This window comes from Bombina bombina, chromosome 3 (genome assembly GCF_027579735.1).
Source record: "Bombina bombina isolate aBomBom1 chromosome 3, aBomBom1.pri, whole genome shotgun sequence".
NCBI classification, from domain to species: Eukaryota; Metazoa; Chordata; class Amphibia; order Anura; family Bombinatoridae; genus Bombina; species Bombina bombina.
Window position 1 is genome coordinate 1,155,675,099 of NC_069501.1, and position 23,404 is coordinate 1,155,698,502.

Genomic DNA, 23,404 nt, shown 5'->3' on the forward strand with positions numbered 1-23,404 from the left:
GGATTCAGATATTTCAAATTTTAAATTTAAACTGGAAAACCTCCGTGTATTACTAGGGGAGGTGTTAGCGGCTCTGAATGATTGTAACACAGTTGCAATACCAGAGAAAATGTGTAGGTTGGATAAATATTTTGCGGTACCGACGAGTACTGAGGTTTTTCCTATACCTAAGAGACTTACTGAAATTGTTACTAAGGAGTGGGATAGACCCGGTGTGCCGTTCTCACCCCCTCCGATATTTAGAAAAATGTTTCCAATAGACGCCACCACAAGGGACTTATGGCAAACGGTCCCTAAGGTGGAGGGAGCAGTTTCTACTTTAGCTAAGCGTACCACTATCCCGGTGGAGGATAGCTGTGCTTTTTCAGATCCAATGGATAAAAAGTTAGAGGGTTACCTTAAGAAAATGTTTGTTCAACAAGGTTTTATATTGCAACCCCTTGCATGCATTGCGCCGATCACGGCTGCAGCGGCATTCTGGATTGAGTCTCTGGAAGAGAACATTGGTTCAGCTACTCTGGACGACATTACGGACAGGCTTAGAGTCCTTAAACTAGCTAATTCATTCATTTCGGAGGCCGTAGTACATCTTACTAAACTTACGGCGAAGAATTCAGGATTCGCCATTCAGGCACGCAGGGCGCTGTGGCTAAAATCCTGGTCAGCTGATGTTACTTCTAAGTCTAAATTGCTTAATATACCTTTCAAAGGGCAGACCTTATTCGGGCCCGGGTTGAAAGAGATTATCGCTGACATTACAGGAGGTAAAGGCCATGCCCTGCCTCAGGACAAAGCCAAAGCCAAGACTAGACAGTCTAGTTTTCGTTCCTTTCGTAATTTCAAAGCAGGAGCAGCATCAACTTCCTCTGCACCAAAACAGGAAGGAGCTGTTGCTCGCTACAGACAAGGCTGGAAACCTAACCAGTCCTGGAACAAGGGCAAGCAGACTAGGAAACCTGCTGCTGCCCCCAAAACAGCATGAATTGAGGGCCCCCGATCCGGGATCGGATCTAGTGGGGGGCAGACTTTCTCTCTTCGCCCAGGCTTGGGCAAGAGATGTTCAGGATCCCTGGGCGCTAGAGATAATATCTCAGGGATACCTTCTGGACTTCAAATACTCTCCTCCAAGAGAGAGATTTCATCTGTCAAGATTGTCAACAATCCAGACAAAGAAAGAGGCTTTTCTACGCTGCGTACAAGAGCTCTTGTTAATGGGAGTAATCCATCCAGTTCCACGATCGGAACAGGGACAGGGGTTTTACTCAAATCTGTTTGTGGTTCCCAAAAAAGAGGGAACTTTCAGACCAATCCTGGACTTAAAGATCCTAAACAAATTCCTAAGAGTTCCATCGTTCAAGATGGAGACTATTCGGACAATTTTACCTATGATCCAAGAGGGTCAGTACATGACCACTGTAGATTTAAAAGATGCTTACCTGCACATACCGATTCACAAAGATCATTACCGGTACCTAAGGTTTGCCTTCCTAGACAGGCATTACCAGTTTGTGGCTCTTCCATTCGGATTGGCTACAGCGCCAAGAATCTTCACAAAGGTTCTGGGTGCTCTTCTGGCGGTACTAAGACCGCGGGGAATCTCGGTAGCTCCATACCTAGACGACATTCTGATACAAGCTTCAAGCTTTCAAACTGCCAAATCTCATACAGAGTTAGTGCTGGCATTTCTAAGGTCACATGGATGGAAGGTGAACGAAAAGAAAAGTTCACTCGTTCCACTCACAAGAGTTCCCTTCCTGGGGACTCTTATAGATTCTGTAGAAATGAAGATTTACCTGACAGAGGACAGGCTATCAAGACTTCAAAGTGCTTGCCGCACTCTTCATTCCATTCAACACCCGTCAGTGGCTCAATGTATGGAGGTAATCGGCTTAATGGTAGCGGCAATGGACATAGTACCCTTTGCACGCTTACACCTCAGACCACTGCAACTGTGCATGCTAGGTCAGTGGAATGGGGATTACTCAGACTTATCCCCTTCTCTGAATCTGGATCAAGAGACCAGAAATTCTCTTCTATGGTGGCTTTCTCGGCCACACCTGTCCAGGGGGATGCCATTCAGCAGACCAGACTGGACAATTGTAACAACAGACGCCAGCCTTCTAGGTTGGGGTGCCGTCTGGAATTCCCTGAAGGCTCAGGGACTATGGAGTCAGGAGGAGAGTCTCCTGCCAATAAACATTCTGGAATTGAGAGCAGTTCTCAATGCCCTCCTGGCTTGGCCCCAGTTGACAACTCGGGGGTTCATCAGGTTTCAGTCGGACAACATCACGACTGTAGCTTACATCAACCATCAGGGAGGGACAAGAAGCTCCCTAGCTATGATGGAAGTATCAAAGATAATTCGCTGGGCAGAGTCTCACTCTTGCCACCTGTCAGCAATCCACATCCCGGGAGTGGAGAACTGGGAGGCGGATTTCTTAAGTCGTCAGACTTTTCATCCGGGGGAGTGGGAACTTCATCCGGAGGTCTTTGCCCAAATACTTCGACGTTGGGGCAAACCAGAGATAGATCTCATGGTGTCTCGACAGAACGCCAAGCTTCCTCGTTACGGGTCCAGATCCAGGGATCCAGGAGCAGTCCTGATAGATGCTCTGACAGCACCTTGGGACTTCAGGATGGCTTACGTGTTTCCACCCTTCCCGTTGCTTCCTCGATTGATAGCCAGAATCAAACAAGAGAGAGCATCAGTGATTCTAATAGCACCTGCGTGGCCACGCAGGACTTGGTATGCAGACCTGGTGGACATGTCATCCTGTCCGCCTTGGTCTCTACCTCTGAAACAGGACCTTCTGATACAGGGTCCCTTCAAACATCAAAATCTAACTTCTCTGAAGCTGACTGCTTGGAAATTGAACGCTTAATTTTATCAAGACGTGGGTTTTCTGAGTCAGTTATTAGTACCTTAATACAGACTAGGAAACCTGTTACCAGAAAGATTTACCATAAGATATGGCGTAAATACCTACATTGGTGTGAATCCAAAGGTTACTCTTGGAGTAAGGTTAGGATTCCTAGGATATTGTCTTTTCTCCAACATAGGTGTGTCCGGTCCACGGCGTCATCCTTACTTGTGGGATATTCTCTTCCCCAACAGGAAATGGCAAAGAGCCCAGCAAAGCTGGTCACATGATCCCTCCTAGGCTCCGCCTACCCCAGTCATTCTCTTTGCCGTTGTACAGGCAACATCTCCACGGAGATGGCTTAGAGTTTTTTAGTGTTTAACTGTAGTTTTTATTATTCAATCAAGAGTTTGTTATTTTGAAATAGTGCTGGTATGTACTATTTACTCAGAAACAGAAAAGAGATGAAGATTTCTGTTTGTATGAGGAAAATGATTTTAGCAACCGTCACTAAAATCCATGGCTGTTCCACACAGGACTGTTGAGAGCAATTAACTTCAGTTGGGGGAACAGTGAGCAGTCTCTTGCTGCTTGAGGTATGACACATTCTAACAAGACGATGTAATGCTGGAAGCTGTCATTTTCCCTCTGGGATCCGGTAAGCCATGTTTATTACGATTGTAAATAAGGGCTTCAAAAAGGGCTTATTAAGACTGTAGACTTTTTTTGGGCTAAATCGATTGATTATTAACACATATTTAGCCTTGAGGAATCATTTTATCTGGGTATTTTGATATAATAATATCGGCAGGCACTGTTTTAGACACCTTATTCTTTAGGGGCTTTCCCAAAGCATAGGCAGAGCCTCATTTTCGCGCCGGTGTTGCGCACTTGTTTTTGAGAGGCATGGCATGCAGTCGCATGTGAGAGGAGCTCTGATACTTAGAAAAGACTTTCTGAAGGCGTCATTTGGTATCGTATTCCCCTTGGGGCTTGGTTGGGTCTCAGCAAAGCAGATACCAGGGACTGTAAAGGGGTTAAAGTTCAAAACGGCTCCGGTTCCGTTATTTTAAGGGTTAAAGCTTCCAAATTTGGTGTGCAATACTTTTAAGGCTTTAAGACACTGTGGTGAAAATTTGGTAAATTTTGAACAATTCCTTCATGTTTTTTCGCATTTGCAGTAATAAAGTGTGTTCAGTTTAAAATTTAAAGTGACAGTAACGGTTTTATTTTAAAACGTTTTTTGTACTTGTTATCAAGTTTATGCCTGTTTAACATGTCTGAACTACCAGATAGACTGTGTTCTGAATGTGGGGAAGCCAGAATTCCTATTCATTTAAATAAATGTGATTTATGTGACAATGACAATGATGCCCAAGATGATTCCTCAAGTGAGGGGAGTAAGCATGGTACTGCATCATTCCCTCCTTCGTCTACACGAGTCTTGCCCACTCAGGAGGCCCCTAGTACATCTAGCGCGCCAATACTCCTTACTATGCAACAATTAACGGCTGTAATGGATAATTCTGTCAAAAACATTTTAGCCAAAATGAACACTTATCAGCGTAAGCGCGACTGCTCTGTTTTAGATACTGAAGAGCATGACGACGCTGATATTAATATTTCTGAAGGGCCCCTAACTCAGTCTGATGGGGCCAGGGAGGTTTTGTCTGAGGGAGAAATTACTGATTCAGGGAACATTTCTCAACAAGCTGAACCTGATGTGATTGCTTTTAAATTTAAGTTGGAACATCTCCGCATTCTGCTTAATGAGGTATTATCCACTCTGGATGATTGTGACAAGTTGGTCATCCCAGAGAAACTATGTAAAATGGACAAGTTCCTAGAGGTGCCGGGGCTCCCAGAAGCTTTTCCTATACCCAAGCGGGTGGCGGACATTGTTAATAAAGAATGGGAAAGGCCCGGTATTCCTTTCGTCCCTCCCCCCATATTTAAAAAATTATTTCCTATGGTCGACCCCAGAAAGGACTTATGGCAGACAGTCCCCAAGGTCGAGGGAGCGGTTTCCACTTTAAACAAACGCACCACTATACCCATAGAGGATAGTTGTGCTTTCAAAGATCCTATGGATAAAAAATTAGAAGGTTTGCTTAAAAAGATGTTTGTTCAGCAGGGTTACCTTCTACAACCAATTTCATGCATTGTCCCTGTCGCTACAGCCGCATGTTTCTGGTTCGATGAGCTGATAAAGGCGGTCGACAGTGATTCTCCTCCTGAGGAGATTATGGACAGAATCAATGCTCTCAAATTGGCTAATTCTTTCACCCTAGACGCCACTTTGCAATTGGCTAGGTTAGCGGCTAAGAATTCTGGGTTTGCTATTGTGGCGCGCAGAGCGCTTTGGTTGAAATCTTGGTCGGCTGATGCGTCTTCCAAGAACAAGCTACTTAACATTCCTTTCAAGGGGAAAACGCTGTTTGGCCCTGACTTGAAAGAGATTATCTCGGATATCACTGGGGGTAAGGGCCACGCCCTTCCTCAGGATCGGCCTTTCAAGGCAAAAAATAAACCTAATTTTCGTCCCTTTCGTAGAAACGGATCAGCCCAAAGTGCTACGTCCTCTAAGCAAGAGGGTAATACTTCTCAAGCCAAGCCAGCTTGGAGACCAATGCAAGGCTGGAACAAGGGAAAGCAGGCCAAGAAACCTGCCACTGCTACCAAGACAGCATGAAATGTTGGCCCCCGATCCGGGACCGGATCTGGTGGGGGGCAGACTCTCTCTCTTCGCTCAGGCTTGGGCAAGAGATGTTCTGGATCCTTGGGCGCTAGAAATAGTCTCCCAAGGTTATCTTCTGGAATTCAAGGGACTTCCCCCAAGGGGGAGGTTCCACAGGTCTCAGTTGTCTTCAGACCACATAAAAAGACAGGCATTCTTACATTGTGTAGAAGACCTGTTAGAAATGGGAGTGATTCATCCCGTTCCATTAAGAGAACAAGGGATGGGGTTCTACTCCAATCTGTTTATAGTTCCCAAAAAAGAGGGAACGTTCAGACCAATCTTAGATCTCAAGATCTTAAACAAGTTTCTCAAGGTTCCATCGTTCAAGATGGAAACCATTCGAACTATTCTTCCTTCCATCCAGGAAGGTCAATTCATGACCACGGTGGATTTAAAGGATGCGTATCTACATATTCCTATCCACAAGGAACATCATCGGTTCCTGAGGTTCGCATTCCTGGACAAACATTACCAGTTTGTGGCGCTTCCTTTCGGATTAGCCACTGCTCCAAGGATTTTCACAAAGGTACTAGGGTCCCTTCTAGCTGTGCTAAGACCAAGGGGCATTGCTGTAGTACCTTACTTGGACGACATTCTGATTCAAGCGTCGTCCCTTCCTCAAGCAAAGGCTCACACGGACATTGTCCTGGCCTTTCTCAGATCTCACGGATGGAAAGTGAACGTGGAAAAGAGTTCTCTATCTCCGTCAACAAGGGTTCCCTTCTTGGGAACAATAATAGACTCCTTAGAAATGAGGATTTTTCTGACAGAGGCCAGAAAAACAAAACTTCTAGACTCTTGTCGGATACTCCATTCCGTTCCTCTTCCTTCCATAGCTCAGTGCATGGAAGTGATCGGGTTGATGGTAGCGGCAATGGACATAGTTCCTTTTGCACGCATTCATCTAAGACCATTACAACTGTGCATGCTCAGTCAGTGGAATGGGGACTATACAGACTTGTCTCCGAAGATACAAGTAAATCAGAGGACCAGAGACTCACTCCGTTGGTGGCTGTCCCTGGACAACCTGTCACGAGGGATGACATTCCGCAGACCAGAGTGGGTCATTGTCACGACCGACGCCAGTCTGATGGGCTGGGGCGCGATCTGGGGATCCCTGAAAGCTCAGGGTCTTTGGTCTCGGGAAGAATCTCTTCTACCTATAAATATTCTGGAACTGAGAGCGATATTCAATGCTCTCAAGGCTTGGCCTCAGCTAGCGAGGGCCAAGTTCATACGGTTTCAATCAGACAACATGACAACTGTTGCGTACATCAACCATCAGGGGGGAACAAGGAGTTCCCTGGCGATGGAAGAAGTGACCAAAATCATTCTATGGGCGGAGTCTCACTCCTGCCACCTGTCTGCTATCCACATCCCAGGAGTGGAAAATTGGGAAGCGGATTTTCTGAGTCGTCAGACATTGCATCCGGGGGAGTGGGAACTCCATCCGGAAATCTTTGCCCAAGTCACTCAGCTGTGGGGCATTCCAGACATGGATCTGATGGCCTCTCGTCAGAACTTCAAAGTTCCTTGCTACGGGTCCAGATCCAGGGATCCCAAGGCGGCTCTAGTGGATGCACTAGTAGCACCTTGGACCTTCAAACTAGCTTATGTGTTCCCGCCGTTTCCTCTCATCCCCAGGCTGGTAGCCAGGATCAATCAGGAGAGGGCGTCGGTGATCTTGATAGCTCCTGCGTGGCCACGCAGGACTTGGTACGCAGATCTGGTGAATATGTCATCGGCTCCTCCTTGGAAGCTACCTTTGAGACGAGACCTTCTTGTTCAGGGTCCGTTCGAACATCCGAATCTGGTTTCACTCCAGCTGACTGCTTGGAGATTGAACGCTTGATCTTATCGAAGCGAGGATTCTCAGATTCTGTTATCGATACTCTTGTTCAGGCCAGAAAGCCTGTAACTAGAAAGATTTACCACAAAATTTGGAAAAAATATATCTGTTGGTGTGAATCTAAAGGATTCCCTTGGGACAAGGTTAAGATTCCTAGGATTCTATCCTTCCTTCAAGAAGGATTGGAAAAAGGATTATCTGCAAGTTCCCTGAAGGGACAGATTTCTGCCTTGTCTGTGTTACTTCACAAAAGGCTGGCCGCTGTGCCAGATGTTCAAGCCTTTGTTCAGGCTCTGGTTAGAATTAAGCCTGTTTACAAACCTTTGACTCCTCCTTGGAGTCTCAATTTAGTTCTTTCAGTTCTTCAGGGGGTTCCGTTTGAACCCTTGCATTCCGTTGATATTAAGTTATTATCTTGGAAAGTTTTGTTTTTAGTTGCAATTTCTTCTGCTAGAAGAGTTTCAGAATTATCTGCTCTGCAGTGTTCTCCTCCTTATCTGGTGTTCCATGCAGATAAGGTGGTTTTACGTACTAAACCTGGTTTTCTTCCAAAAGTTGTTTCTAACAAAAACATTAACCAGGAGATTATCGTACCTTCTCTGTGTCCGAAACCAGTTTCAAAGAAGGAACGTTTGTTGCACAATTTGGATGTTGTTCGCGCTCTAAAATTCTATTTAGATGCTACAAAGGATTTTAGACAAACATCTTCCTTGTTTGTTGTTTATTCTGGTAAAAGGAGAGGTCAAAAAGCAACTTCTACCTCTCTCTCTTTTTGGATTAAAAGCATCATCAGATTGGTTTACGAGACTGCCGGACGGCAGCCTCCCGAAAGAATCACAGCTCATTCCACTAGGGCTGTGGCTTCCACATGGGCCTTCAAGAACGAGGCTTCTGTTGATCAGATATGTAGGGCAGCGACTTGGTCTTCACTGCACACTTTTACCAAATTTTACAAGTTTGATACTTTTGCTTCTTCTGAGGCTATTTTTGGGAGAAAGGTTTTGCAAGCCGTGGTGCCTTCCATTTAGGTGACCTGATTTGCTCCCTCCCTTCATCCGTGTCCTAAAGCTTTGGTATTGGTTCCCACAAGTAAGGATGACGCCGTGGACCGGACACACCTATGTTGGAGAAAACAGAATTTATGTTTACCTGATAAATTACTTTCTCCAACGGTGTGTCCGGTCCACGGCCCGCCCTGGTTTTTTTAATCAGGTCTGATAATTTATTTTCTTTAACTACAGTCACCACGGTACCATATGGTTTCTCCTATGCAAATATTCCTCCTTAACGTCGGTCGAATGACTGGGGTAGGCGGAGCCTAGGAGGGATCATGTGACCAGCTTTGCTGGGCTCTTTGCCATTTCCTGTTGGGGAAGAGAATATCCCACAAGTAAGGATGACGCTGTGGACCGGACACACCGTTGGAGAAAGTAATTTATCAGGTAAACATAAATTCTGTTTTCTACAAGAAGGTTTAGAAAAGGGTTTATCTGCTAGTTCATTAAAGGGACAGATCTCAGCTCTGTCCATTCTGTTACACAAACGTCTGTCAGAAGTTCCTGACGTCCAGGCTTTTTGTCAGGCTTTGGCCAGGATTAAGCCTGTGTTTAAAACTGTTGCTCCACCATGGAGTTTAAACCTTGTTCTTAATGTTTTACAGGGCGTTCCGTTTGAACCCCTTCATTCCATTGATATAAAGTTGTTATCTTGGAAAGTTCTATTTTTAATGGCTATTTCCTCGGCTCGAAGAGTCTCTGAATTATCAGCCTTACATTGTGATTCTCCTTATTTGATTTTTCATTCGGATAAGGTAGTCCTGCGTACTAAACCTGGGTTCTTACCTAAGGTAGTTACTAACAGGAATATCAATCAAGAGATTGTTGTTCCTTCTTTATGCCCAAATCCTTCTTCAAAGAAGGAACGTCTACTGCACAACCTGGATGTAGTCCGGGCTCTAAAATTTTACTTGCAGGCAACTAAGGAATTCCGACAAACGTCTTCTCTGTTTGTCATTTACTCTGGGCAGAGGAGAGGTCAAAAAGCTTCCGCTACCTCTCTTTCTTTTTGGCTTCGTAGCATAATTCGTTTAGCTTATGAGACTGCTGGACAGCAGCCCCCTGAAAGAATTACAGCTCATTCTACTAGAGCTGTGGCTTCCACTTGGGCCTTCAAGAATGAGGCCTCTGTTGAACAGATTTGCAAGGCTGCAACTTGGTCTTCGCTTCATACTTTTTCCAAATTTTACAAATTTGACACCTTTGCTTCATCGGAGGCTATTTTTGGGAGAAAGGTTCTTCAGGCAGTGGTTCCTTCTGTATAAAGAGTCTGCCTATCCCTCCCGTCATCCGTGTACTTTTGCTTTGGTATTGGTATCCCAGAAGTAATGATGACCCGTGGACTGATCACACTTAACAGAAGAAAACATAATTTATGCTTACCTGATAAATTCCTTTCTTCTGTAGTGTGATCAGTCCACGGCCCGCCCTGTTTTTAAGGCAGGTAAATATTTTTTAATTTATACTCCAGTCACCACTTCACCCTTGGCTTTTCCTTTCTCGTTGGTCCTTGGTCGAATGACTGGGAGTGACGTAGAGGGGAGGAGCTATATGCAGCTCTGCTGGGTGAATCCTCTTGCACTTCCTGTAGGGGAGCAGTTAATATCCCAGAAGTAATGATGACCCGTGGACTGATCACACTACAGAAGAAAGGAATTTATCAGGTAAGCATAAATTATGTTATTTTGCAAAAAAAAACTACCATTGTCTTTAACCCACTCCTGCTTTTAATTTGCCGACCTCTACAACTTAAGTGTATTGATGGGTCATTGAAGATGTAAATAGAGATTTTCTCTTTACTGTAGGGATCTTCATGAGCAGTGGAAGCTCTAAGTGTAAGTTCAAGTCCCACTTTATAACCACATACCCAAACATATCCCCAAGTCCCATCACTCTTTCCATACTCTCAGGAATACCGATGAATACTGATTGAACAGCAAGCAACCCGAGGCCAGCCACGTAATACTAGCAACCAAGCACTGTACAGCACCAACAGGGGCAGAGATCAGTTTCCTGAGCATGTAGATAAAGAAATTAATTTTAAATGTCCCTTTAACTGATTCACTTCAAATTTTCCATTTTGTAGGGATTTTTAATCCAGACATGTTTGGACAAACGAGAATGTATTATGAATTGTGTATAACAAATGACAAAGTGGTTTCTAAGGCTATTGCCATGTGATCATCAGATGTGAGAATACAAATGTACTATGTACTACAGTCAATAAGAGGGGGAAATAGATAAACAATGCGTTTGTGAATGGAGGCTAAATGACCAGAAAGTCCACTCCCTATTCCAAGTTTTTCTCAGGATTCTCTTCTTTATGGGGTCAGGCTGGGGCTTTTTGGAGAGGTTTGGGGGTACACAAGGATACAGAACCAGCCTTCACTCCAGTCCTCCACAAGATAAGTTTTACCCTCTAAAGGCTCAGGTCTTATTCTCTTGCTTTGGGAGATCTATAGAGATGGTGAATGACTTTTCCAGCTCCTTTGGACAAACAAGTTTTTCTCAGGATTCTCTTCTTTCTGGGGTCAGGCTGGGGCTTTTTGGAGAGGTTTGGGGGTACACAAGGATACAGAACCAGCCTTCACTCCAGTCCTCCACAAGATAATTTTTATCCTTTTAAGGCTCAGGTCTTATTCTCTTGCTTAGGAGATCTATAGGGTCGGTAAATGACTTCTCCAGCTCCTTTGGACATACAAGTTCAAGGTTTCTACGCAAATGTATTGGTAGTTCCCAAACAGCAGGGAACGTTTTGGATCAGGTATCAACTTTTTAGAGGAGACTGTACACACTATTTTCCCTCTAGTGCATGGATGTCAGTTCATGTTGACTACCAGGAAGATGCATAGCTGCACATTGCTATTTACCAGAATCCATATCAAATTCCAGAGGTGTGTCTTTCTAGTTAGTGCCTCTGCACTTTGATGTCGCCACAGCCCCCAGTGGTGTGTCCAGTGTGTTGATGGAACCTTGTACTCAGGGTTTTACAGTGACTTCTTATTCTGGACAATGTTCTGGTCCAGGCTCCCTCTTTTTAATAGATGTGATAGAACTTACAGTAAATGTACCAGAGAGCGCTCTGGTTCCCACCTTTCAAGTTTCCTTTCTGGGGTCAATATTAAACTCAGTGTCTTTTACACTTTCTTTGTCAGAGAAGTGCAAAAAGTGCTTCTGACATGTTACAGAACACCTCTCCAACTGCGGCTCAGTGTATGGAGATTGTAAGGTTGATAATTGCCACCCTAGATAAGATTACCTTTCCAAGTTTATCTCCACATCTCTCTTTTGTATCAATGGAACAGGGATTACGAAGGCTTGCATCAGGTGACAATACATCAGATGCCAGCTTGAGGCACATGGTTTTGGTCTCCTCTGGAAGCAAAGTTACCAATCAATATTCTGGAACTCTGGGTGTTCTTCAAGGTTCTTTAGAGTTGGCCCAATTTCAGACAGGAACCTTTCCTTGGTTTCAATTAAACAGCACATATGTCAATCAACAAGGGGGAACGTGGAGTTTGTGGAATGTCACCAAACCATGATATCTGCTGGGCAAATCTTTAGATTTATCAATTCAAAGGCGGATTTTTTAGTCATCAGCACCTTCACACAGGGGAAATGTCTTTGCATCAGGATTTTTTCAACCAGATTGTGAGAGGTTGGGGAAGGCCAGAGATAGTTCTCATGGTCTCGCTTGAATCACAAGCATCCCCATTATTGCAACAAGTCTCAAGATAATCAGGTGAATCTAGTGGTTGTCTTAGTGTCTTGATTGTTTTTTCTGATATCTTTACTTTTGTGATGCTCCCCGAAGTGATAGCCAGAATCAAACATGAACAGGCTTCAGTGATTGCTGCAGCTTGGCCCCATAGAACATGGTATGTGGACCTCATTCTTATATCCTCCTACCCACCATGGTATCTTCCTTTCAGGAAAGATCTTTTGTCCCAGGGTCCTTTCTTTCTCAGGACTTAGGGAGTCTAGTTGTAACAGCCTGCCAATTGATAGCATCATTTTGTCCAATTAGGTGTTGTCTGAAAAGATGATTGGGACTTTATTCAAGCTAGAAAGCCTGTAACCAGGCACAACTTCCATGAGGTTTGCATATTGCATGAATCAGGGCTAAAGTTGAAAGTCCTTTCAGATTCCTAGTGTTTTTTTTCTTCTCGATGGTAGAGAGATGGGTTTATCAGCTATCTCTCAAGGGTCAGATTTTGTATGTTTCATAGGAAGATTGATAATCTACTAGATATTCAGACTTTTGTTCAGATGCTGATTAAATGAAAACCCTTTTCATCCAGCAACTCCACCTTGGAGTCTAAATTTGTTTCTGAGGGTGCTTCAAGTTTCTCCATTATAACCGAAGATCTTCAGCTTTTACGCTGGAATGTTCTTTGTCTGGCTTAGCAAGCTTTTGAGCCTTCTTGTAAGGCTCCCTTGCTAATCTTCCATTAGGATAAAGCTATGAGAATCAGCTATTCTCTAAGGTGGTATCCATTATTACACTTACTCAGGACATGTGGCTCCTAAGAATGAAGGGGTGGCTACTTCTAAAGAGTTGTTAAAGCTTTTAAGTTTTATGTTGAAGGAACTAAGGGGCTGATTATCTAAAGGTCTCTGGGCTGGTGAGATTCTATAAGAATGCTCGAGAGTCCTATTTCCCTGGTGAAAATTAAATTGCACAAAGAAACTTTGCTAATGTATTACTGTGCTTTATTACTGCACTATTGGTTATTTAACATTATGTTTAACCCCTGCAAATGGGTAGAACACATAACTAAAGTCAGCCGTGTGTGTGTATATATATATATATACTGTGTGTATATATATATTTATATATATATATATTTTTTATTATTATTATTTTTTAAGTCATGTTTTATACAGATCCTAAATATTTTTAACTAAAAATATCCCATGCTCTTTAGAATATACAAGATGCTGACAGTGCCATTGGGATGTAAGCTTTGAAATTCAAAACATCTGAGTTTCCTTTTATTGTATTTTTTCATGTTCAGAAGAATGAGGATCTTGGTATTTTCTGTGAAGTTGTTCTTTACATTACATATTCAAATCAACTTTATTATGTCAAAACTGCTAGAAGTTGACATATTTGTGTAGTTTTTGGTTGTTCTTAGATTATTTGACATTGATATTTATGATGAAAATAATAAGAGCTGTCTATAAAGGTGATGATTTAAAACTATCACCATTTGACTTTTTTTTAAATGCATTTGTACAGTTCATCTAAAAGATAGATACAATCTTGTATTGTTTGAACTAGAGTAATTTTTAAGTAATTTGCAAATTATTAAAATATTATTATTAACATATTAACACACCTTGCTATCTTTTATTACATCATTCATTTAAAGGGACACTGTACTGTAGAAATTGTTTACCCTTAATGTGTGTGTTCCAAAGGACGTGCTATACCTGCTGCAGAGTATTACATGTATTGCAAATTGTTCCTTTGTGTTAATAGTTGTATTTAAAATAGCTCATTTTGAGATAGCGTCAAGTGAAATACCGACTGCATTATGGGAAAAATTATATTTATTTCAAGTGGCATGGAGAGTCCACGAATCCATTCTAATTACTAGTGGGAATTCAACTCCTGGCCACCAGGAGGAGGCAAATTACACTCCAGTAAAGCTGTAAATATCACTCCCACTTCCCATAAACCCCCAGTTATTCTTTGCCTTGTACATCAGGAGGATGTGCGAAGATGGTGTCTTAAGATATTTAATCCTTTTATGGGTAGTTTCCCTGCAAGCAAGGATTGGGGCTATGTTGTGTCCATGTAATGCTCTTTAGTAAGAGTTGTGATGGATTTTAGCAGTGGGAAGTTTGGCGAGGTAGTCCTTGCTTCCCTTCCAACATTTACGCAGCCCCTATATAGAAAAGCAGGGTTGGTTACTCTGCTTTTCTTTTTCTACAGGTCCCTGTCAGACGTAGGCTGAGTCTGTCATACCTGTGATGCTGTACCTGCCCTGCAGCTGATCCACAGGTAAGTGCTTTTGCCTTCTAGGTTAGAAGGATACAGCACCTAAGGAGTTAACATTATTCATGTGGAGATCAGGGACTCAGTTTATTATATCTCTTCATATTTGGGATATGTATTGAAGGGCAATAGTGGCTGGGCACTTACTGCTTAAAGGGGGTAATTTTAAGAAGGATCTCCTTTTTATTAGAGGCTAAATGTCCTGAGAGGCTCTTGAGGGGTTAAGTCAATTATGTTTTGTGGAACAGTATTTTACTGAGACCGGGTTGGAATAATTCACACCGGTCTTAGGATTTTCTATGTTTTTTTTTTTTAGTTCTGGCATATTTATAGTAATGCCAGTAAGTATAGAGCTGAGAGCATCTGTAGTGCCGCTTATTTGCGTGCTTTTTTCTCTTGTGTCGCAGAAAGATTTAGATGCGGTTACATGACCGCACGGCCGTTTTTCTCAATCGTGCTGAGACAGACTCAGCTACGCAGCTCCCGGTCATCGCCCAGCTTACTCCATAGACCTGAAGGAGATTAGCGTTGCTGGTTCTTACGTAAAATATTCCGGAATTGACTTTCAATGTTACTGGAGTGGTGAGTCACCTCAGCAGAGCTGGGGTTATAGCGGTGCCTATTTGATAGTTTAGAGATTTGTTTGATTTTTGGGCTGCAATTTCTATTTTGTGGGAAATCAAATATTTGTGAATTTTCTTTTGTATTTGGGATATAAAAATTGAAATTTATTTTTCTATTAAACCAGTACCTAGGACAGAATGGAATCGGATAAGAATCTTTCTATGTCTTTTGAAAAATGCTTATATTGCCTTGAGGCTTACATTATTCCTCCTGTGCAGTTTTGTTCCACATGTGTGAATAAGATGTTACTTTCCAAAAATAAAGATACCCTCTCAGAGCCATCTTTCTCTCAGGATAATGTTGTCCGTGACATGCCTCAACTTTCCCCTCAGACGTCTCAGTCTTTGGCAGTTACACAAGCAGTGTCCTGTGGTTCATCTCAGTCAGCTCCTGGGTGTGTATATTTACTAGGTGATTTTGGTGTGCAACTAACTTATAAAGTTCCTGCAGCGCTGAGGGCCTTACCTATTGATGGTAAGAGAAAAAGAAAATCTAAGAACATTTCTAAATTAAGTAGTTTTGATACTGCCAAGACTGCTTTAGTCAGTCTAACTCAGTTATCTGAGAAGGATCACTCCTATGTGGCTTCTGAGGGCGAGATCTCTGATTCTGAATCTGCTGCTGCTAGTAGAGCGGACTCAGAGGAGGTAAATCTTAGATTTAAGCTTGAACACCTCCGTTTACTTTTGAAAGAGGTTCTAGCTACTTTGTAGGACTCTGGGACTACAGTTGCAGAGACTCCTAAAAAGGCTAATAAACTCAACAGAGTATTTGATGTCAAACCCAAATCTGTGGAAGTATTTCCTGTTCCAGATCGCATGTCTGACATATCTCAGGATTGCGAGAAGTCGAGTGTTCCTTTTTCCCGTCTCCTGTTTTTATAAAGATGTTTCCTGTTGCTGACTCTGTAGGAGATCTTTGGCGCACTGTTCCTAAAGTAAAGGGTGCTGTATACACTTTAGCCAAGAGAACCACTATTCCTCTAGAGGATAGTTCCTCCTTCAAAGACCCTATGGATAGGAATGTTTCTACACCAGGGTTTTACAATGGCAACCTGTTGCTAGTATTGCAACAGTTGCTGGTGCGGCCTCATATTGGTGTGACTCCTTTTCCGATCTGATTTCAGAGGAGACTACAATAGAGGAGATCCAGGATAGGATCAAGGCTTTAAAGCTGGCTAATACCTTTTATCTGTGATGCCAGCATGCAAGTAGTTCGTTTGGGTGCAAAGATTTCTAGCTTTGCTGTTCTATCTCGCAGAGCCCTGTAGCTAAAGTCTTGGTCTGCTGACATGACATCCAAGTCTAAACTTCTGTCTCTGCCCTTTAAGAGCAAGACTTTATTTGGTCCTAGTATTGCAACAGTTGCTGGTGCGGCCTCATATTGGTGTGACTCCTTTTCCGATCTGATTTCAGAGGAGACTACAATAGAGGAGATCCAGGATAGGATCAAGGCTTTAAAGCTGGCTAATACCTTTTATCTGTGATGCCAGCATGCAAGTAGTTCGTTTGGGTGCAAAGATTTCTAGCTTTGCTGTTCTATCTCGCAGAGCCCTGTAGCTAAAGTCTTGGTCTGCTGACATGACATCCAAGTCTAAACTTCTGTCTCTGCCCTTTAAGAGCAAGACTTTATTTGGTCCTGGTCTGGTTTAAATCATTTCCACAGTTGCTGGTGTAATGGGAGCCTTTTCCACAGGACAAGAAGGGTAGACCTTAGGGTCATCAAAATTCAAATTTTTGTTCATTTTGCAACTTCATGGGACAGAAATCCTCCTCTTCTTCCAAACCTGAGCCAATACCTCATGGAGGTCTAACCAGCCTTAGAATAAGGGTAAGCAATCCAAAAAGCCTTCCTCTGAGAATAAATCAGTGGGGGGCAGGCTTTCCTTCTTTTAGCAGGCTTGGATATACGATGTCCCAGATCCTTGGACCATGTAAGTAGTCTCCCAGGGATACAGGATAGGATTCAAATCTTGTCCTCCAAGATCCTAGATGAACAAAGCAGAGGGCACTTCATGTGCATATAAGTTTTCCAATAAACAGTGCAGTGTAATGTGTATGCAGGGTTCTCACAATATGCAGCAGCACTCTGTTGTGCTGATAGGTGCGTTCTGGAGACTCTCAGTACTCCAGCTCACTGCACAGTGGTGATCAGTTCCCTTCCAGAAGGTCAAGTAGGCAAGATTTAACACATGTAGACCAGAGGCGTGTATTAAAACATTAAAAGCATTTTTAATAGAAAACTGTTTTAGGGATAGAACAATTGTTTTAAAATTCGAGGGTTGAAACATTCATTCAGAGCCCAAATAAAATGCAACGTGTTTCTCCGCTAGTACAGCGGTTTCCTCAGGCATAAGAAAATAATGGTATGTCACATAGCATGTGTGTGATATACCATAATTTTCTTATGCCTGAGGAAACCGCTGTAATAGCGGAGAAACGCGTTGCATTTTATTGTGGCTCTGAATGAATGTTTCAACCCTCGAAAAAAGGAGGAAAAATAGTCCAAGGACTTTCCTAGTATAACAAGTATATATTACCTAGCTCCTTTCTCTATCTTTCCTGTTTGTATATAGGATATTTTTTTATCACTCTTACATTTGACATTACCTGATATTTGGTCTTAGAGTGTTTGATTTTTGTTAGCATTTTTTAGTATTTTGTATTAGAAATATTGTGTTAATAATATCTGTATAATATCACTTGCATTTGCTTGCTACGTATATACATAGGTCTTAGATACACATTATAGATTTTAGATACATACCATATCTGTATCCTTATTTTGATGCATACATATTGTCACTTTTTATGATATAGCGTCCCCTAGAGAGACTTAGTGCTCTCATTGTTGTTTTTTTGCTCTCCAAGAGGCAGATTTCTCTTGTCAAGGTTATCTACAAACCAGATAAAGAGAAAGGCTTTCCTAAACTGTGTCAAGGATCTTGTTTCCCTAGGAGTTATTGTCCCAGTCCCTCTGTCGCAACAGGATCTAAGATTCTATTCCAACCTTTTGTCGTTCCCAAGAAAGAGGGATTTTTTTTACCCATTCTAGACCTCAAGTGTCTCAACAAGTTTCTCAAGGTTCTGTCCTTTAAGATGGAGACTATCCGTTCTATTCTCCCCTTAGTTCAGGAGGGTCAGTTTATGACCACCATCAACCTGAAGGACGTGTATCTTCATATTCCTATCCACAGGGAATTTTTCCAATTCCTGCGGTTTGCATTTTTGGAAAAACACTTCCAATTTGTAGCCCTTCCCTTCAGTCTAGCCACTGCCCCTCAAATTTTTATGAAAGTTCTAGGGGCCCTTCTGGTTGTGGACAGATCTCAAGGAATTGCAGTGTCACCGTACCTGGACGATATCTTGGTTCAGGCGCCATCTTTTCATTTAGCAAGATCACATACAGATTCCCTGTTGTCGATTCTCTGCTCTCACGGATGAAAGGTGAATCTGGAAAAGAGTTCCTTGTTACCAAATAACAGGGTATGTTTCTTGGGGACGATCATAGACTTGGTCTCCATGAAGATTTTCTTGACGGAGGTCAGAAAATCCAAGCTGCTTGCTGCTTGTCTTTTTCTTTAGTCCTCTGTCCATCCATCAGTGGCATTTTGTATGGAAGTCATTGGTCTAATGGTGGCTTCCATGGACATTATTCCTTTTGCTCGTTTCCATCTGAGAGCTCTACAGTTATGCATGCTCAAACAATTTAACAAAGACCACTTGGACCTCTCTCAGAGGATAGTCTTAGACGTCCAGACGAGGGAATCTCTGTCTTGGTGGCTCTCTCAAGACCATCTGTCCCAGGGCACATGCTTCCTGAGACCATCTTGGGAGATTGTGACCACGGATGCCAGCCTTTCAGGCTGTGGCGCAGTTTGGGGGCCCTCTCAATAAATATCCTGGAGTTGAGAGCAATCTTGAATGCACTGATAGCTTGGCCTCAACTGAGTTCAGTCCGGTTTACCAGATTTCAATCAGACAACATTACCTCTGTGGTGTGTATCAACAACCAGGGGGAACACAGAGTTCCTTAGCTATGAAGGAGGTGACTCACATTCTTCAGTGGGAGGATTCTTACAATTGTCACATTTCTGACAACTGGGAAGCGGATTATCTGAGCAGGCTGACTTTCCATCCAGGGGAGTGGACCTTTCATCCGGAAGTATTCTCAATGATAAATCTCAAGTGGTGTAGTTCTGGAGTAGGATCTGATGGCGTCTTGTCCAAACGCTAAACTTCCAAAATATGGATCAAGAGATCCGCAAGCAGCTCTGGTCGACGCTCTGGCGGTTCCTTGGGACTTCGGTCTAATTTTCCTGTTTCCTCCGTTTGCCCTGCTTCCTCAGGTGATAGCCCGTATCAAACAGGAGCAGGCCTCACAGATTTTATTCCCACCCAAGCTTTCATATGTTCCAGCTTTGGTACTGGCTTGCCAGAACTGACATGGTTCTACAAAAGTTTAAGCAAATCATACTTAATATGGTTCTATATACAGTGTAAAGGCCTCTTCCTGCTTGACATAAGTTTTGCATTTTGTTTATGCCTTTTAGAGTAATGTCTGAGTCATACCCTTTTTACCTCCTTTTATCTTTGACTTAAGCCAAACTGAAAAGGGTACATTTCAGCATGGAAATCCATCCACTAATAATACTGGCCGTGAAGTGATTATACCTACTCCTATGGTTAGAGGCCACTACCCACCAGTGCAGATGTAGTCCTATATTGTATGTGCACATATACATCTGACTTTCAGAGGTAGTAGAGATTGCTCGTAGTAGAGATTGCTAATAGTGGAGATTTATAGGACTTTGGAAGCTGTGTAAATCAGCACTAGATTCAGTTTTTCCCCTTAGTACAAGTTTGTTTGATTTCTGAAGAATCTGTTCAGCAATATTTAATTATATTCTACAAATAGTAATGTAGTAATTATGATATTAATGACAAAATATGAACCCTCTCCCATCCTCTCATCGAAAAAAATTAAGAAAAAGAAGAGATGTTCATGCAGAGTATTATGAACTTTATTTGGAAACTATAGAAATGCAACATCCTGAAAGTGATAATAAATAGATTTTTTTTTATACCCTTTACAGATGTTCAGGAAAGCACTGGTTAAGATGTTTGAAGCTAGAGATCTTGATTGTGTCTTCATTGAGTCAAACATAATTGTCAAAAAGCGTTTTCATTTGGTCTACGAGTGCATACCTTTGCCAAAGGAAGCAGGTGACATGGCGCCAATATATTTCAAGGTATTTATAGTAAATTGTTGTTGTACTTTTATAACTTTTCATATTATTATTGTATATTGTATATATATACACACACACACATGAATTAAAGATCAGCAACATTTAAGGGAACAATATCAGACCAGGGATCACAACAGTCGATTTACAGAAAGTAATAAAAACACACAGAAAGATATTTGGTTTGTTGTGTGCATAATAAATAGAAATCATAAGATGAGCAACAGGATAATTAAATATCAAATTAAAGTGAAATAATAGAGAAGGATAAAGATAACAATAAAAAGAAGTGACAACCTAGCAACCTAATGCTAAAACCTCATTGAACCTAAAAGTTTTGATAACTCTGATCACCCAACTAGAAATTGTCTAAAAGGTTGTTAGTAATGAGAGGGATTTTGAACAACAATAGCGAATTAAACAAAGAAGAAATAAATATTATATAAGTAACAAATCTCCTTTGTCATTGAATACAAAACAGCAAAGTCAGGAAGATTGAAATAAAGACCCTGTTAAGACTCATTAATGTTTTTTTATTTATTCTTTCTGTTAAATAGTTATTGCTGTTTGTTTTTGCTCTTATTTATTGGGAAGGGAGGGTATGGTAACTACCACTTTTTGTCACGTAAGAGCTTCTGTAGCCTTAGGGGACCTTGTTGGAAGTGTATAGCAGTTGACAGTTGCCTAAACTAGAGAAAGCTGATAACAAACAGGATGCTTGTGATATTTATTAGAGAAAGGGAATTTTAAAGTTTCTGTTGATGTTATAGAGGATCACTCTAAATAGGGCTAGATAAAGGGTACTCCTGTAAAAATACTGTTGGTTATTTCTGTGTAACTAAATGACTATATGTTCAACAATTGTTATTTACAGATGATATATTGATATATTTTTCTATAATACAGAGCATTTTTTCAATGGTGTACCTGGAGTATTTGAAGCCCGATAGTACTATCAGCAACCATTCAAAGATGGCCACCACCATTCAAAGGTGCTAATAAGCACAATTGCATAATAATGATATTGGTATGTGATGGTGACTATGTTTGGATGGTCACTGGAAGATTTGGAAAAAAAAACAGTGTTTCTGTTACAGGCAGCGGCTCTTATACTGGGTCAGGTGTGTTTGTCCCCTCCCATACAAACAGCGGAATTATAGTAGACAGGACGGACCACACACACCCCTGCCATTAGTACACACCTGTATTTTATTTAGTTAAACTCTTTATTTACAAACATTAGCCATTTAGAAATTCAGCATGAAATAACTGGAACACCACAATAGTAATAACAAAAATCTACATTTACATTTATGAAGATGCTTATTGTTAACAAAAAATGTTTGTATGCTTTGTCCACTGACAAACTAAAATGTTTCTGGAAAAGCATCTGGTCTTAGAATATATTCAGTACTATAGTAAACCCCAGAAAAGCTTCAGTAATAAATGGCAACACTGTACTTCTGGAAAGACAAAATTAAGAGAACATCAAATTCTGTTCTGCTAGAAAGTGTGTTGTATGATGGCTTCCTGTAAGTCTCTGGGGCATTATATTCAAAAGCTCTCCGCTCAGGCAAGATGATCTAAAACATCTCATCAGTAGGGAGAGGTCCATAAAAAAATGTTAGAAACACAAATTTTAATTTGAAAAATATTTATCTCACTTTGAAAGTTCTTGATATGAAGGAGAGACATCTACATTACAATATACAGGTCTAAAAAAAAAATCCCTAAGGTTTTGCATAATTTCTATCCATGACGGTGATCTTTTCTTCTTAAAAGGGCAGAGACCACAGCTGCATTCATTACTTTTGGGAAATACAGAACCTGGCCACAAGGAGGAGGCAAAGACACCCCAGCCAAAGGCTTAAATACCTCCCCCACTCCCCTCATCCCCCAGTCATTCTTTGCCTTTTGTCACAGGAGGTTGGCAGGGAAGTGTCAGAAGTTCAAGATTGTCTCTTATGGAGGGTAGTACTCTTTGCTATGGGACTGGAGTTTTAAGTAATCCTGTCAGCTTTTCAGTGAGAGCATGGATGAAATTTAGAGTCCAGAGATGCAGGAAAAGTTTTTCCTGCGAACCCATCCTGACTCATATTAGCAGCTTCTTGGTAATCAACGTTGACGAGTTTCGCTGCCTACCTTTCTTCACTCAAATCCCTGTCAGAATCGATGCTACTATCTGTCTCACTTGAAGGGCCAGGTTCCTTTTCCACGGCGTAGATTCCGGTAAGATCGTTTCATTTTATTTCAATATGGGAATGTATTGTTGAAGAAACATGGTAGGGTTCCAGTGGGACTCCTTTTATCTTAATAAGTAATCAAGTGTTAATATCTCCTGAGGAGGGTTATTGAACGGGGCGAGGGGGGGTTAATCATGTTTGTTATATGGTTCTATCTGCAAATGTATAGCTATTCCTAGACTCACAACCTTTACAGAACTTAACGGCCTTCTTTTAATGACGCAATCTCTCAGGATTGCGCTCCCTTTTGGTGACTGGCGCGGTGCACCTCGTGACGGGTGCGGTTACATTGTTTTTCATTTCTGTATGCTGACTGTGTGCGACCAAGATAGTCTAGCTCTTGGGTTGTCTGGTTCACAGGAGGTGGTGAGTTCCACAGCCATTGGGGGTGTCAAGGGGTGCCAGTTTAGTTTTTGTAATTTTTGTAGTCCCAAGATTATGGAGGATTCTGATATGCGAGACATGGATGCCTTCGATACAGAGAATGCGGCTTGTGATGAATATGAAATGAGCCGGGTAATGCCTATGGGTTAGGTTCCGATTGCCGTTCTAGAGTACTCTCTTCTCCCGAGTCAGGGAGCTTAGAGTGCGTTGAGCCATCCGCCTCCGAGGTTTCCATGACCCGTGAGGCGCGTGCCCAAGACCCATTTCCAGCTACGTACGCAGGTGTCCCTATGGCCTTTACTCCTCCGGAGGGTGGCCTGTTTCCGCCAGAGGTTATGGCACAGTTCCGCATGGCCATTTCTATGGCGCTGACTCATTTATTTCCCCCAAGTGAAG

At 42.1% G+C, this 23,404-nt stretch overlaps 1 protein-coding gene across 3 annotated transcripts in view; it reads left to right on the plus strand.

Annotated features, from left to right (window-relative positions):
* Window positions 1–23,404, plus strand: part of CWF19L2 (CWF19 like cell cycle control factor 2) — an 803,233-nt gene that overhangs the window by 633,050 nt on the left and 146,779 nt on the right. For all 3 annotated transcript variants that reach the window (XM_053708563.1, XM_053708564.1, XM_053708565.1), the window contains exon 15: window positions 20,229–20,384. In XM_053708563.1, coding sequence (XP_053564538.1) covers window positions 20,229–20,384 — 156 coding nt within the window. The remainder of the gene's footprint in view (window positions 1–20,228; window positions 20,385–23,404) is intronic.